We start from the raw sequence: 16,668 nt of genomic DNA, 5'->3' as shown, positions 1-16,668 counted from the left end.
GCGTGTAATAATAATAATTGCAATACTTTTCACAATAAATCATCCAAAGTTAACAATAGCCACATTATTGACTGATTCTGCACCATTTCTGGCAACATTATGAGTGATTGCGGACCAGTTTAGTCACAATGGGGCGACAATGTTTCGTACATGCGCATGGGTGATGCGTCGCAGACGACATCATGGCGGAGAGCAGAAGGTTTGCGTCCGTGGATACTGATGGGATAAACACTCTTCTATCCAAGAAAGACAGTGAGATTACCACGAAAGTATCAAGAAAAGTTCTGCACTGTTCAAGGAGTTTTTAGCGAAGGACAACGGGAAAGATTTGCATGGTGTTTCACCAGACGAGTTCGAGAAGCTTCCCACTGCTGTGCTCCAAATCTGGCCAGAGGCTGAAACACAGTACCATGAACTCACTACATACGGTATGGGATATCCAGGTACCTTAAAGATAAGGATATTGACATTATTGGGAATCCTGAGATTGAACGGGAAATGACTTAGCAAATTTTTCACACAATTGTAAAGATAAATTTATTAACTACACAGATGTATAATAAAACAAATAGTAACTGGTTTATCGGGCAGCATAATGGAATGTCACTCCAAACCAGTCACTATTTGTATAGTCCTATGTTGTTGAGTACAAATTAAACATATGGTGAGAGGCAAACATCAACCACATAATATACAATATTTATAGCAAAATCAATTGAGTCATCATAAAAAGAGACATTCATGTAATACATGTTAGTGTTAGGTACAGCTCAATGTTTTAGTGATTTATTGGCTTAGCGTGATCACAGTTAAGTTAAGTGGCAGATAAGTGGTCATCAAAGCTTTTAGGTTTGCTGTGCCCACCACTGGCAGGCTCGAGTTTGAGCCTACACATTTGTTTGTATGATGAATGCTAGAATTATTCAGGACAACTGCAGAAACTCAGCCTTTCTGTGTCACTGTCTTCTGTCTTTGGTGCACAGTGCCAGTGGCAGCTCCAGAAAACGTACAGGTGCTGGTGGTGAACAGTACTCTGGCAAAGGTGTTTTGGGATCCTGTGCCTGCCAAATTATTAAGGGGACATCTCAAAGGTTATAAGGTATAGCAGGGCAGACAATACGTAGTGTAACATGCACCAGTCAACGCACACAACACTTACAGTGTGATCTTTAGGTGTATTACTGGAGGGAGCACAGCCTCCACAAACACAACCCCCATCATGTGGAGAAAGAGATCCTGACCTTCAGCGGGAACCACAGCCATGGCATGCTGCCTGATCTACACCCGTATAGTCTGTATTCATGTAATGTCAAGGTCTTTAATGGCAAAGGAGAGGGGCCCCCCAGCCAAACCCAACAGTTTGAGACTCCTGAGGGAGGTAAGAGGAGAAATACACATTCTTTGTTTCATCTTTGTTACCTTCTTTTCACAGGTTTCTGCAGGATTATTCAAAAAGAAATGACTTGAACAATTAAAATAACTGTGAGGTAGGATAAATTGGGCCTCAGCACTTTCACTGTGAATATCCCTTAAATATGCTGTATGTCGTCAATAAATTGAGTCTTTAAATTAATCCCATAACTCTATTGATTTGTTTTATAATAATACAGTACACAGTCATGCAGGCCAGAGAAAGTGCTAGATACTTAGACTCCCTCAAAGTCTCCATGAAGCTATTTGGCATAAATCGCAATAACTGGGAAAGCCCCCCGGGTGCAAATATATTAGAAAAAATATGAAAAGAAAAATATGGCAGCTTATAAATCAGGAACTTTCCCCACAGATGTATCCTCAGATCAAAACCATCCTGATTGGAATCATATATTCCATGCCAGCCACAAACCCAACTACTAAAGCATGCACAACCCTTTGCAGATATTTACTGAAGGAATGTGATGTGATACATCTCATGTTTGATTCTTACACATATCGGTCAACAGTCATTACGACTTTCTGCCTGATCTTTGGTAACTTTATTTACTTCCTCAGATGAGTGATCGGCTGTTGAATAAGATCCCCTGTTAATGGTCCTTTTCACTGATAGTGGTGGAGAGTAATGCCTTCTGGGATTGCCTGGGTAAAAACAACCCCAACTATGGCATCCGACAGTTACATCAGCAGTTGGCAAATCTGTGATCTCCAGTCATTTTTGATTTGGAGAAATGTTCCAATCAGTGACCAAAGACAACAGTCACGCTTTCCAATAATCAAGTGAAATGTATCTACTTTGTTTTGTTGTTGTTTGTTTTCTTAAATTTCTCTTTTAATTTTTTTTGTTTTCCTTGAGGTGCTGCCACCTGCAGTACTGTTTGTCCCCTGCACAGCCCAGAAACCACTGCAGGCTGAGAGGTTATCGCCTTCCATTGACTATACAGCAGAGAGTGCACATGTCACTCTGTGTTCTGATGGGGTTAAAAAAAACATTTTATAAATTAACAGGGAGCCAAACAAATGAATCTTTGACAGAGGTTTACTTTAAAAGTCTCACTATTGCAGATTTTACTGGGGCTGGGTACCGAACTTGGGTTCTTTTGTGGCACTGACTGAAATGCTTTGGCAGTATTGAAACATGCCTTGTCTTTCAGTGCCAGGTTTCGGTACCCAGAGGTTAATCACGTGCAAGAAGAACGGTCCGCAGCCATCCTCCTCTCAGTGTTGAAGTCTGCCTGTAGATGTTACAGGCCACGAGCAGCCTCATTCAGAATCACCACCACCGGACTCGGCTTCATCTGAGAGTACCAACGACGTGCATCACTTTGAAGCTTGAAGCAATGAAGCACTGTTCTGACCCGCCGGTTCTTTGCTTTGCTGCCTTTCAGAAACAGCAAATCTGCTTCTTAACCCCTCTCAGAGCCATTAAAATTTGTCAATCGTGTGTCACTTTTGTGCAGATTAAAGTCACTAACTGGGACTTCTGTCTTGTTGTGAGAAAGAAAGGAGAATCGTCCTCCGTTGTGTTCAAACAGCTCCAAACGCTGCGCGGCTCTCTGCCGACTCTGGTCATGTTAGAAAGATACAGTCCAGTCGAAATTAATCTTTCCAAATGTTGTAATACAAACAATAAACTGCAATTGATCAAAATGTTTTTTTTTCCTCCCAAAATGAGACGTCCTGCACTGACGTGCAGCAGCTGGCTGAGCTCAGCTGTATGGCGAGACATTCATGCCAAAATGTCTGAAAGGAAATGCTTTTGACAAAAACTACAGTGTTTTCAAGTGTTCTTTTGCACTGGGAATTATTTATTGTTTATTTTTTTCTGTAAGAAAACTGCTTGGAGTGGAAAATTACCAAAGCTGAAAAATAAAACTTCAAGATTTGTACTATATGTGATGTCATTTTCTTTTTGTTAGAATTGATGTTATAAAATTGGTATTGAAAAAAGTATCGTTCAGGAACCGGTATCAAAGTGAAGGTATTGATATTGGTACTGGTATTGCTATTGAAAATTTTTGATTGATACCGAGCCCTAGATTTGACCTATTGAAAGTAAGATGTCACTGTTCATGATTTGTCTTTTGTGCAGTACCAGGCATTCCGGCCTCTCTGATCATCACAAACCCCACCCTGGACTCTCTAACGCTTGAGTGGGCTCCTCCACATAATCAGAATGGACACATCACTGGCTACACCCTCAAATATCAGCCAGGTGGGTTTTAGCCAGAGGTCACTGGGTTTAGCTTTTAAACCTTTCCTTCATTCAGAATTAATAATGTCACCTTCTTCCATCTAGTGTGTATGTATTTTTGTGTATTCCTCCTATCTGTAGCATTTCTTACACTGACATCATGTTGAGATTGTAAAACAGAAAGAAATGTAAACAATCATGACAACATACAATAATAAATCCACTTGTGTCCTCTTGATTTCTATTTCTAAACTCTTCACATCTTACTGACAAACCAACTCCATCCATGACACCCTCCTCATACCTCTGCTCCACTCGCCTTCTGACTTCCCTACTTGCACCCTGCTTCCATCCATCCCATCACTCTGTTGCCCCATTTTCTTGTTGCCCATCTTCCACCCCCTGTAGTCAATAACTCCAATGAACTGGGCCCAGAGGAGGAGCTGGCTCTGGTGGCCAATGAGACTTCTGTCACTTTGCCAAACCTCAAGTACAACACACGCTACAAGTTTTATTTGAGTGCGAACACAGTCAGGGGAGCAGGCCCAGCAATTACACAGGAAGCAATCACCATGGTGGATGAAGGTAAGTCATCAAATACAGATGACAAGAAAACAAAATGACTTGAATGATATTCATGTTTTCTCCATAGATCGCACCTATGTTACCTGATTAATATGAATTGTTTTTGTGTAATTCAGGTAAGGAGTGTCAAAGCGTGCCAGTAATCAATAAAAATATTTTTTTTATAGTTCCCCAATAATTTAAGCACTGTTTTACTGTGAAGCTTGGTGGGAGTGTTGTTTTTTTTTGTTTTTTTTAAATTACATTGTCATGTGAGTAGTGTGCGTGAGAAATGTTTCTTTTGATTCTCCAGAACTGGAATGCAAAATATACTGAGCAGACCTAATGCAACACCTATACAAATATGAATGAATGAATCTACCAGGCTTAAAAATGTACACATTCTCACTTCTTTTACTTGTCTAAAAATAAATGTCCAAGGTTCATTATGGTGATAATCAAGAAATTATCTCAACTGAAACAACAACAGATAAGTTATTGCTTTAATATAGAGATGAACATCAAAGATTTCTAAAGAATTTTTTTTTACTTAAACATATTTTAATTACAAGTTTTTGAATGTAAGAAATGTTTACAGTAATCAGGAATTGATTTTAAGGTAAAAAAAAAAAAAAAAAAAATCTGCGTATAAATTAGTACTTCTGATGTTCCTCTGACACATTTCTGCACTCTGTCATCTTCCATGTTTTGGCCTGATGCCTCGTTTCTGTTGGACATGCGAAGCTACATCACAGCACACAGCGGTAAAAGTTGGATTAAGTTGAACTTTGACCACTGTGAGTTTGACATCAAGCGGCGGTGCGCGTTCCCGGCAGAGCATCGCGCAAGTTCAGTTTTTACACTCCACGATGCGGTTTATGCAAGACGCTTCTCATTGAAAATAATGGGTTTAGAAGCGATGGACGCTGAGTTTGTGTGCTCGCTGTGAAAGGCCCTTAACTCAGGCCATGTGACTGAATGGCGCTGCAAGCAGTTAGTGTGTTTGTTTCACAAACAGAACATCCTTGCTTCAAGGCTGCCTGTGCCTCATTCTCCTTTTATAATTTTTTTGCAAGTTACAGCAGTTTTATACTGTAAATTACGGTATTTTCTGTAAACGTATTTGGATACTTTTACTGTATTATTTTACAGAATTAATTCCGGAAACCACAGCTACTAATATTTTTCCCCCATAAAAACAAAGTGTCATGGACACATTGACATGGAGTGCTTGTGCGACCTGTGTTACTGTGATATTCCTCCAACAAGGTCAGGTCTGGGAGCATGCATTGGTGCAATGTTTGGAGCATCTACCACACCACAAAGCCTCCCTGGGTCCTGAATGGCAACCACCCAGGGAGACAACCAGTTTGTCCCCCACTCTTGAAAGTAAGCATCTGTCTGTCACAGTAAATTGAAATATAGGCATCTCCTTGTTCTTCTCCAGTCACTAGGGGTTAATACTGAGGCATCCACATGCCCAGAGAAATATACCACATGGCAAATTGATATTCCTCTGAGTCACCCTAGATAACCATTCACAGTACCCAAGAATCCTCCAACAAGCCCTTTGTCTTTAGTTTGAAGATGGCCTTTCTACTCACAGAATTTGTGCAAAGATGATGTAAACACATATTTAATGTCAACTGTACCCTGCATATTTAGTCAGCAGTTTTCTGAAGGATTGTCCAGTGATTAATCCACAAACTTAAGTGATCAGTTTAACTACAAACATTGTGAGGACTACTCTCATTCATTCATTTATTTTCTATACCCACTTGCTCCAGTCAAGGGTCATGGGGAGCTGGAGCTGGTGCAGGGTACACCTTGGACAGGATGGCAGTCTGTCACAGGGTCACATATAGACAGACAAATAAACACACACACCTACAGCCAATTTAGATTCTCCAATTCACCTAACCTGCATGTCTTTCGATGTGGGAGGAAGCCAGAGCACCCAGAAGGAACCCACTCAATCACGGGGAGAACATGCAAACTCTACATAGGAAAGACCAGGCGGGAAGCGATCCCTTGACCTTCTTGCCATTAGGCAACAGTACTAACCTTTAAGCCCCCATGCTGCCATGAGGACTACTTTCTTTGCACAAATAAAAAAAGGTGAAGAATTTTCAAATGCTTATTAAAGGAATCACTATCCAGAATCTGTTGAAGAGTCTCAGTCACCCACGTAAAAACTATCTGGACAACTTAAAGAAATCTTAAAGAAATCCAGTTGTTTTAGACCAACTTCTAGACACTATCCAAAGTCAATATATAATATGGCTTACCCAGTTTACTGGCATATTTTTACTGTTGCATTGGATGTTTTGCTCAGCCTATATAGTATTTCATAGTACCTTTGTATACATGATAAACAGTATTAAATGACCTCGTCAGTGTCTGTGTCTGGTTGAACATGAGTGTGAGTAAACTGAATTATTACTATTGTTGAACTGTGCACTGTGAAATCCCATTTGTACTGGTCAACCTCAGCATGACCTCATCAGTGTCTCTCTGATACATACAATCACACGGGTGTCCTGTCGTTTTTGTGTCTTATTTCCCTCTGCAAGCTCAAATACCACAGGTTGACGTAGATGTGGGCACAGGTATCATCAGTATCTACAGCAGTGCATGTTTTAGAGATACAGCTACTGCTTCAAAACCCACTGCCAGCATGCGCTCCTCATCACTGAGGAATTTCCCAGTGTCTCTATGGTATTTGTGTTCACCACTATGCAGTGTATAGTGTTCAAAGTTGGGAGAAGTTCAAAGCTGCATTGATCAAGATGCATGTGGCTTTTTAAATGCATTTCTTCAAAAGGCTGTGCTGTATTTATCTGAGTTTGTTTTTGGCCATGCTGACACCTCGTTTGCCACAGTCTGTGCTGGTGATCGTCTGTGTATGGCCATGCTTTTGGGTTTGCTTGGCATGAATTGTGTATAATGGCATTTGTTTCAGCAGTGTCTCTGCTTGTGGTTGGTGTTCGTGTCAGTGTCACTCTGTGGTCTTTACCCCTTTTCATGTTGTTTACAGGGGACACCCAAACCTCCCATCCCATTGCACGATCTCCTCCACGCCATCCGCCCCACAAGGGTACAGAAAATGTTGTGATCTTAGTGCACCACATATTGACTTTCTACGATTATAGCAATTAATCTTGTATATTCTGTTGTTGGTGCAGTTGTTATTATGTGCGTAAGTTACAACGACCATGCAAGAGTCTGTGAGGATACATTGTTTCTCAGAGCAATTAATGTGACAAAATGAGCTGTTGCCAGTCATCGGCGTTGATAGTTGTTCTTTTCTCTTGTGTGCTCAGCGCGGCCTGTGGATCCACCTTTTGGGAACATTAGCTCCTCAGTTGGAGAAGATGGTGCCCTGATCAGTTGGGAATACTGGGGCCCAGAGAAAATCATTTACATAGAATACATAATAGAAAACAGTAAGCAAAACTACTGTGTTTCTGATCCATCTACAAGGTGACAAGAGACTCCTGCTTCATGATTGGCTTGTGCAGGTGAACACAAATTGTGGCACTCAGGTTAATGCGGTCTCCTACCAACATGGGTGCTGATGTGATTAATGAGCCCGTCTGCTATTGGATTGCTAATTAAACACTGTCGTTATTGACTAGAGTAGTGGTTATTTCCAAAGACAATCTCACTGGAAAATGTGCAGATATGCATCATAAAATGGTGCAAACATTATTGTTGTGCCAATTGATTTTGACTGACGCGCTCTCCAATGTTTTTATCCACCTGCAGCAAGGATAAAAATTGTTATGCTACTGAAGTGTGGTTCTCTCACACCTACGGTTTAATAATGTAGTTAACAAATATTCTAATCATAGACTGCCACACTTTAGAAAATGCTCCAAAACGTAGTCTTCTGATCATCATTTAAGCACCTTTCTTAATTACCTTCCATCCGTTAACTCATCACCAAGCATGCAGTTCATTCAGAAACTTGCATTCTTTAGACCTCCATTATCCCTTGAATCTGTGCTAATATAGATAACTTTACCTGCACTATAATCCCATGCCATAAGATACTTTTTCAACCAATTTTTTACTTACCATGAGCTCATCATCTCCATGGTTCACTTGATGTGCTTACTCCTTCAAAAGTACCTTTCTTCATGAACATCCCTCCTGCAGGTGAAGGGGAAGAGGAGTGGCAGAAAGCGTTTGTGAACGGCTCTGAGAACTATTTGCTGAAGGGTTTAAAGGAGGGCCTCCCCTATAGGGTGCGTTTGGTGGCCAAAGGTCACTCCAACCAGGAGCTCTTCCGCTCTGAGGAGCTATTGGTCACGGTTCCAGGTGAGGCATTTCCTGAGCAGTCGCCTCCACCTTAGCCTGGCGTGATCTTGCGATATTTGTTTGGCAGATATGCTGTAGTTTTGTTTGTTTTTTTTACCATTAAGTGGTTTTCACTGGGGGAAGCATGGATTTAACACTTGGTGTGGTCACACATCGCACAGTGATGTGTTTGATTGTGTGGCTGAATTCTTGCATAAGTCTGTGCTGTAGTTTTGGCTATTAGAAAAACATGGATATCATTCTCATTGATAAATGTTTAATGTTATAGTATTCAGACTAACATCACCCATCATAAATCATCTTTGTATGGGTGAATGTCATTTTTGAGAGAGAGAGAGAGAGAGAGAGAGAGAGAGAGAGAGAGAGAGATTGATTTAGTCAAAAAGCAAATTGACATCTTGCATTGTCTTCAAGATTTTTCATCCCTTATCCAAGTGGCTTCTTCAGTCTAAGGTCCACTGATAAGGTGACAGAATCTCTGTTGATGACCAAACAGAGTCATTGAGGTGAACGTTATTCATATTGTCCTGAAGACTCTTTAAGATTATCTCACACCCAAGTTGGTTGCTGGTTGCCTTGTCATTGGCAGGTGTGAAATGTCTTTTAATCTTCCTTGGGGAGGGATGAAAGATGATGTCTGAGACCTCTGTCTTAGTTAAGGGAAGCTTTTCCAGTTTTTGTCTTAAACCACCTCAAATCAGTCATCCCTGTCCAAAAAATTAACATTTTTATCTTTATATCTGTGTCCTTTGGCCCAGAATTCTTCCCTCAGCTCTTGTATACAATGCATCCACAAGTATTCACAGCGCTTCTTACAGCCTTGGTGTCAATTCTTTTTTTCCCCTCAAAATTCTGCTCACAGCAGCTCATAATCACATTAAAAAGTTTTTGAAATTTTTGTAAATTTATTAAGAATAAAAAACTAAGAAATCACATGTATTGCTGCATTCATTTTTCCCTCAACCCTGACTAGTAGGGATAATACCTGGTTTCCTCCAAACATGTCACCTGACATTCACGCCAAAGAGTTCAATCTTTGTCTCATCTGACCAGAGAATTTTGTTTCTCATGGTCTGAGAGTCCTTCAGTTGCCTTTTGCCAAAGGGCTGCCATGTGCCTTTTACTAAGGAGTGGCCACTCTACCATACAGACCCGATTGGTGGATTGCTGCAGAGATGATTGTCCTTCTGTAAGGTTCTCCTCGCTCCACAGAGAAATGCTGGAACTTTGACAGAGTGATCATCAGGTTCTTGATCACCTCCCTGACTAAGGCCCTTCTCCCCCAATCGCTCAGTTTAGACAGGCAGCCAGCTCTAGGGAGAGTCCTGGTGGATCTGAACGTCTTCTGTTTATGGATGATGGAGGCCACTGTGCTCATTGGGACCTTGAAAGCAGAAGAAATATTTCTGTATCCTTCCCCAGATTTGTGCCTCGGGACAGTCCTGTCTTAGAGATCTACAGACAATTTCTTTGACTTCATAGCAAGTTTGGGGTTATCACAGAGTTTTGGCAGTGTTCAAAAATGTTGAAAATCTGCAATCACTTTATTTTTGGGGTATAAGTCAGACTTTTTAACACAGCAACTTGTCAAGTCCAAAATAAGCAGGATGGACAGATAAGCATGCAATGGACAACATATTGGATGTTATTTGATGGAGTTTGAACACCAGAAAATATCAGACAGACATGGATGCAAAAATGAACAGTGGCTTTTTGCAGTCACATTATTCATCTCTAAAAACAAACAACATAAAAGGAAATAACAAAGAGTGGTATCCATTTGTTCTCAACTGCTGTTCATGCATGAGGGTGTCTCGGACATCATGGGCAGGGCCACAGCCTGATGTGCTACCCATGGGAGGAGTGGGCTGTGATTGTAATATACACATTGCAGGGGTTCTTCTGCAAAACAGCAAAAGTATGATATCATGCTTGCAACCACAAGTACTGGTGACGTGATGCTGCAGTGACATTGCAATCACGTACGTTACATACAAACAACTCTCGCATCATTTTTGTTGCCACGTGTGGGAGATGCAAGAGCAAGACAGTGTACTTCACACGTCCACAAGGGGAAAAAAAACTAGTGACCAACTTGGTGGTGATGTGAAGGTGGTGATGTGAACGTAATGACTCTCCAAGCCAATGCTAACATTTTTTGATTGTTCACCTAAATTATTATTTGGTGATGACCATTTTCACATCTACAGGGTATAACTGGAGTTAATGAAGAAGATGCTGTTATGACATGTGTTGAAGACAATTAAGTCCACTTGCTTTTTTACTAAACCTCTTCATATTTTGGAAACTGAGAATGTGGATCAGTAATTTCAGTTTTACCTTGCATTGCACACTAATGCATCTTAAAATAACCTGTTGATATCATGAATAACTAAATCTTTTAATACAACTTTTTTTTTTCTTTTTAGTAACAATGCACAATAACTAGTAGATGCTAGGAGAGTGCTAAAGAATTAACATTAACTTGATATGGAATGTTTCTGGGCACTACGGTGTTTCAATTTTCGATTACTTCCATTACTCCTTGGGAAATGTCAACCAGTCATAAATAAGTCTTCCTTTCTTCCAGCTGTGGCAAGCAGACAGGTTGACATCGCCACACAGGGATGGTTTATTGGCCTCATGTGTGCCATCGCTCTTCTCATCCTCATCCTCCTCATTATCTGCTTTATTCAAAGGAATAAGGGGGGAAAATACCCTGGTGAGTCCAGCACAAACACGAATAAATACATTAAAATTTACACAATTGTTTCTGTGGAATGGTGCAATGTAGTGGTTCCTTGGGTCCAAACATGGCTCCATAATAAGAGGTCTTACCATAGCAGTTTTAAAACGAACATGTACAACTCCATTGGTTAACACCAAGGGTTCTAATAATGGCCAGGGATGTTTAACAAGACCCTTCACTTAATTTATGACTACATCACTGCCACAAGAGCCCAAATATGTCACTGATAATGGCTGCCCTTTGTTTCACAGGGCATGTAATTGACAATGAGGCTTCAAGGCTGGGAAAATGCATCAATCATGTGCAGTTAGCGGTTCAAAATATAAGGATGAACAGATATGTTTACACACAGTCCATTTGAATCACCATCACCAAGCTGATATGGAGGCCGCTGTTATATTTTAAAATATTAAAACATTGAAAGAAATATAAAAGACAGGTCTGCTGGTGCTTATCCCGGATATATTTTAGGGGTGTCACTGCTGTCCTCCCAGCTGTTACGTTTCTACTTGCCTTTAGTTGTCTTCACAGCGATATAGGGTTTGGCTGTACCATGGAAGCAAATCCTTCTACACATCTGGCTGGCCAGCATGACACGTTCTTTCTGCTTAAGGTGCTTGGGCATAAATTAGGGCACGCCGTGTTCATTCATTCATGCGAGTCTTTCTTAATCATATGAGACAAGCTATGTCATAAGCTATCAATTGTGCGTTAGTGACAAATGACACTGCGTGCGTAAATGACACTATGTAACCTGTTTTGCTTTGTCCCTCACTGGGCTCAAACTCTCTGTCTCTCCTGTGTGGTAGAAAGGCACTCTAACCACCAGGCTAAAATCAAAGCTAGAACGTCTTTTGGCATTGGAGAGTGAGGATTACTTTACTGAACAACACCTCCTGCTGGCCACTGTTGCACCTAGCCCAAATTTGATGAAAACTATTTAAGACCACACCCAAAATTTTCAGCAAATCGAGTGGAAAACTCCTCATCCCTCAATGTTAGAAATAGTGAAATATTGGCTGCTTTTCATTTTGTGGATTAGGCCGAACAAACAAACAAAATCAGCCAACACACCAAGAAATGCAGAGGAAATCATAACCAACTTTGCAATAATTATTACTGTTTTTACCCGAGGCCAAAATATGGCCATCAGGTATTGCGTCCATTTGTCTGTGCTCAGCATAATTGCAGTCCTTTTACTGCTATGGTCTTCAAAGTCACAGGGAACATTCTTGGGACACAGACCTTGGACAAGTTCAAAGATGGCTAACCTTGACCTACTTTAAGGTCTAACCTATTTTAAGGTTTCTAACTTTGACCTATACTTATTTCCCATTTTTATGCTCATACGGCCGAGAGCATTTTAGCATTGCATTATTTTTTTTCTTTTCTGAAAGCTCATTACATTACACAAACACGCACATACACATTATCACACCCTCTGGATGATATCAGGATTTAATTAAGGGCCCCTTCACACATAGTGAGAATATGTATAACTCAGGGTGACATCCGTCAGAACAGCTCGTATGAGCGAACCACAAAACATTGCGCCGACGGGCAGGCGTGCACTGTGCCGGTGCGACAGTCCATGCACACGGGAACACAGTGCCACCAGCTGCAGGATGCGGTTACACATCGCACAGCTGCTGTGAAGAAAAAAATAAAGAAAAAATTTAAAAATACATGCTGCGGCGGTTTTATGCACCCAAGAACACAGCTTTTCACAGCAAAAAAAAAACCTTACATGCCACCCACGGGACTCAAACCCGTGCTAAAAGCTCTGATTGCCAGTCTGAAACTTTACCGATCGCTGTCCTGTGAAAGTTGCAGGAAACTGCCTCATATCAGGAAGGACATGGACATATATAAAAAAAATAAATAAAAACACATTTTATTGAATCCCTCTTATCAAGCGGACAATACAAATATGATCCATCTGTTCTTTTGTAGATGACCCATGGACACAGACATACTGTCATGAAATTACATGAATGATGAAGCAGTTCGCACTTCTCATCTGCTGGTCCGGTGCGTCCAGCCAGCCACGTGCACATGTTCTGCCCGGCACGCGTTTCTTGTGGACGCCATGCCGCAGCACTGACACCACGTCATGTGGAACAGATCTCACGTGGGTGGTGTGACAGTCAGATCGCCTGCTGCGTGTTCTGATCTGACGGTCCGTTTCAACCTGGGAGCAGCCTGTCAAGGTTCAAGGTTCAAAGGTTCAAAAGGTTTATTGTCATATGTACAGTAAGAAACGTATTTCCCTGTGCAATGAAATTCTCTTCTTTGCTGCTCTCACCGGGTGTCTATAATAATAGTCAAAATAGGCATTAAAAAAAAAATATATCCTATGTACATAAATGTGCAGTAGTGCGCTACATTGACTGTAGGGTATTGATGAGTTAATGTGCAAATAGCTAGATTCAAATATTAACAATTAACAGTAAAGTAACAGTAAAGGTGCAGTTACAGTATGAAGTGAAATGAAATAATGTGCAAATAGCAAGATTCAAGTATTAACAGTTAACAGTAAAGTAACAGTAAGGTGCAGTAACAGTGTGAAGTGACCCCAGGGGGTCTGCTCAGTCCTTAGCAGCATTCAGCAGTCTGATGGCAGTGGGGTAGAAAGAGTTTTTGAAGCGGGTGGTTTTGCATTTCACACTCCTGAACCTCCGTCCTGAAGGCAGCAGTGTGAACAGTCCGTGTTGGGGATGTGTAGGGTCTTTTATGATGGCGGCAGCTCTATTGTGGACTCTCCGATGGTAGATGCTCTGCATAGATGGTAGTGGCGTCCTCGTGATCTTTGATGCGGTCTTCACTACTCTCTGCAGGCGTTTGCGGTCATTCACCGTTGAGCTGCCATACCACGCAGTAATCGAGGTGGTGAGAATGGACTCAATGATGCAGCTGTAGAAGTTGCTGAGAATCTTGGGTGACATGCCAAATTTCCTCAGCCTCCTCAGGAAGTACAGCCGCTGCTGAGCCTTCTTTACCACCTGTGTGGTGTTGAGTGTCCAAGTGAGGTCACTACTGATGTGGACCCCCAGATACACTCAACAAAAATATAAACGCAACACTTTTGGTTTTGCTCCCATTTTGTATGAGATGAACTCAAAGATCTAAAACTTTTTCCACATACACAATATCACCATTTCTCTCAAGTATTGTTCACAAACCAGTCTAAATCTGTGATAGTGAGCACTTCTCCTTTGCTGAGATAATCCATCCCACCTCACAGGTGTGCCATATCAAGATGCTGATTAGACACCATGATTAGTGCACAGGTGTGCCTTAGACTGTCCACAATAAAAGGCCACTCTGAAAGGTGCAGTTTTATCACACAGCACAATGCCACAGATGTTGCAAGATTTGAGGGAGCGTGCAATTGGCATGCTGACAGCAGGAATGTCAACCAGAGCTGTTGCTTGTGTATTGAATGTTCATTTCTCTACCATAAGCCGTCTCCAAAGGCATTTCAGAGAATTTGGCAGTACATCCAACCAGCCTCACAGCCGCAGACCACGTGTAACCACACCAGCCCAGGACCTCCACATCCAGCATGTTCACCTCCAAGATCGTCTGAGACCAGCCACTCGGACAGTTGCTGGAACAATCGGTTTGCATAACCAAAGAATTTCTGCACAAACTGTCAGAAACTGTCTCAGGGAAGCTCATCTGCATGCTCGTCGTCCACATCGGGGTCTCGACCTGACTCCAGTTCGTCGTCATAACCGATTTGAGTGGGCAAATGCTCACATTCGCTGCCATTTGGCACGTTGGAGAGGTGTTCTCTTCACGGATGATGTGAAGGAGATGTGTTGCACTGCATGAGGCAAATGGTGGTCACACCAGATACTGACTGGTATCCCCCCCCAATAAAACAAAACTGCACCTTTCAGAGTGGCCTTTTATTGTGGACAGTCTAAGGCACACCTGTGCACTAATCATGGTGTCTAATCAGCATCTTGGTATGGCACACCTGTGAGGTGGGATGGATATCTCAGCAAAGGAGAAGTGCTCACTATCACAGATTTAGACTGGTTTGTGAACAATATTTGAGGGAAATGGTGATATTGTGTATGTGGAAAAAGTTTTAGATCTTTGAGTTAATCTCATACAAAATGGGAGCAAAATCAAAAGTGTTGCGTTTATATTTTTGTTGAATATATTTAAAGCTGCTCACTCTCGCCACCTCGCAGCCTTGGATAGACAGTGGCTGATGAGGTTCCCTCTCCCTCCTCATGTCCACTATCATTTCCTTGGTTTTATCTGTGTTCAGAGTGAGGTTGTTGACTCCACACCATGTCACCAGGCCTTCCACCTCCCTCCTGTAAGCTGCTTCGTCTCCGCCGGTGATGCGTCCAATCACAGCAGTGTCGTCAGCAAACTTTATGATGGTGTTGTCGGGGTGAGAGGCGGCACAGTCGTAGGTGAAGAGGGTGTAGAGAATAGGGCTGAGGACGCAGCCCTGCGGAGTACCGATGTTGGTGGTGATGCTGGCTGAGGTCCTATTCCCAATCTTGACAGACTGTGGTCTGCCAGTCAGAAAGTCCAGAAGCCAGTCACAGAGGGTGGGGTGGAGTCCAAGGGCAGACAATTTGTAGGTGAGTTTGTGAGGGATGACCGTGTTGAAAGCAGAGCTGTAGTCAATGAAAAGTACTCTGATGTAAGAGTCTTTATTTTCCAGGTGTGAGAGGGAGGCGCGCAGGGCGGCGGCAATGGCATCCGAGGTTGACCTGTTGTGCCTGTAAGCGTACTGCAGGGGGTCTGTGATGTCCGGTATGCAGCCCTGAATGTATGACAGTACCACTCTCTCGAAACACTTCATAATTCAGGCAAGATGGGGGGTTCTTCTTGGGGAGGGGGATAATGGTGGTGGTCTTGTAGCAGGTGGGAACAGTGCATTGACTGAGGGAAAGGTTGAAGATGGAGGTAAGAACGTCAGTCAGCTCGTTGGCACACGCTCTGAGGGCACAACCAGGTATGTTATCCGGGCCAACAGCTTTCCGGAGCCGAATACTCCTCAGTGCTCTGTGTACCTGGGCTGGTGTGATAACGAGAGGGGAGGAGGGAGGTTGGGCAGCCGAAGTGTGTGTATGATCTATGGATGTTGTACAGGTGGAGGTGGAGCTCTCAAAGCGTGAGTAGAACACATTGAGGTCTTCCAGGAGGCTGTCTGAAGAGCTGTTGGTGGTGGTCCTGGAGCCGGTTCTGAAGTCTGAGATGTGGTTCAGACCTTGCCACATCCTCCTGGGGTCAGCATTGGAGTAGAAGTTCTCTGTCTTCTCTCTATGCTGCCTCTTGGCCGCTCTTATGGCCTTCTTCAGTCTATATTGTGCGGCTTTGCGCTCAGCCTCGTTGCCAGATTTAAATGCAGCAGTGCGAGCACGCAGTAAGCGCA

At 42.3% G+C, this 16,668-nt stretch overlaps 1 protein-coding gene across 20 annotated transcripts in view; it reads left to right on the top strand.

Moving 5' to 3' along the window:
- Window positions 1-16,668, top strand: part of LOC117515523 (neuronal cell adhesion molecule-like) — a 263,480-nt gene that overhangs the window by 234,248 nt on the left and 12,564 nt on the right. For 8 of the 20 annotated variants that reach the window (XM_034176111.1, XM_034176108.1, XM_034176105.1 and 5 more), the window contains 9 exons: window positions 984-1,099; window positions 1,174-1,378; window positions 3,524-3,646; window positions 4,034-4,210; window positions 6,763-6,798; window positions 7,227-7,286; window positions 7,513-7,635; window positions 8,351-8,512; window positions 11,103-11,234. In XM_034176111.1, coding sequence (XP_034032002.1) covers window positions 984-1,099; window positions 1,174-1,378; window positions 3,524-3,646; window positions 4,034-4,210; window positions 6,763-6,798; window positions 7,227-7,286; window positions 7,513-7,635; window positions 8,351-8,512; window positions 11,103-11,234 — 1,134 coding nt within the window. The remainder of the gene's footprint in view (window positions 1-983; window positions 1,100-1,173; window positions 1,379-3,523; window positions 3,647-4,033; window positions 4,211-6,762; window positions 6,799-7,226; window positions 7,287-7,512; window positions 7,636-8,350; window positions 8,513-11,102; window positions 11,235-16,668) is intronic. The other 12 variants (XM_034176112.1, XM_034176114.1, XM_034176113.1 and 9 more) reach the window with 6 other exon arrangements.

This window comes from Thalassophryne amazonica, chromosome 8 (genome assembly GCF_902500255.1).
Source record: "Thalassophryne amazonica chromosome 8, fThaAma1.1, whole genome shotgun sequence".
Taxonomy (NCBI): domain Eukaryota; kingdom Metazoa; phylum Chordata; class Actinopteri; order Batrachoidiformes; family Batrachoididae; genus Thalassophryne; species Thalassophryne amazonica.
The sequence above is the reverse complement of the archived record's forward strand: the minus strand, read 5'-3'. Positions and strand labels throughout refer to the sequence as shown.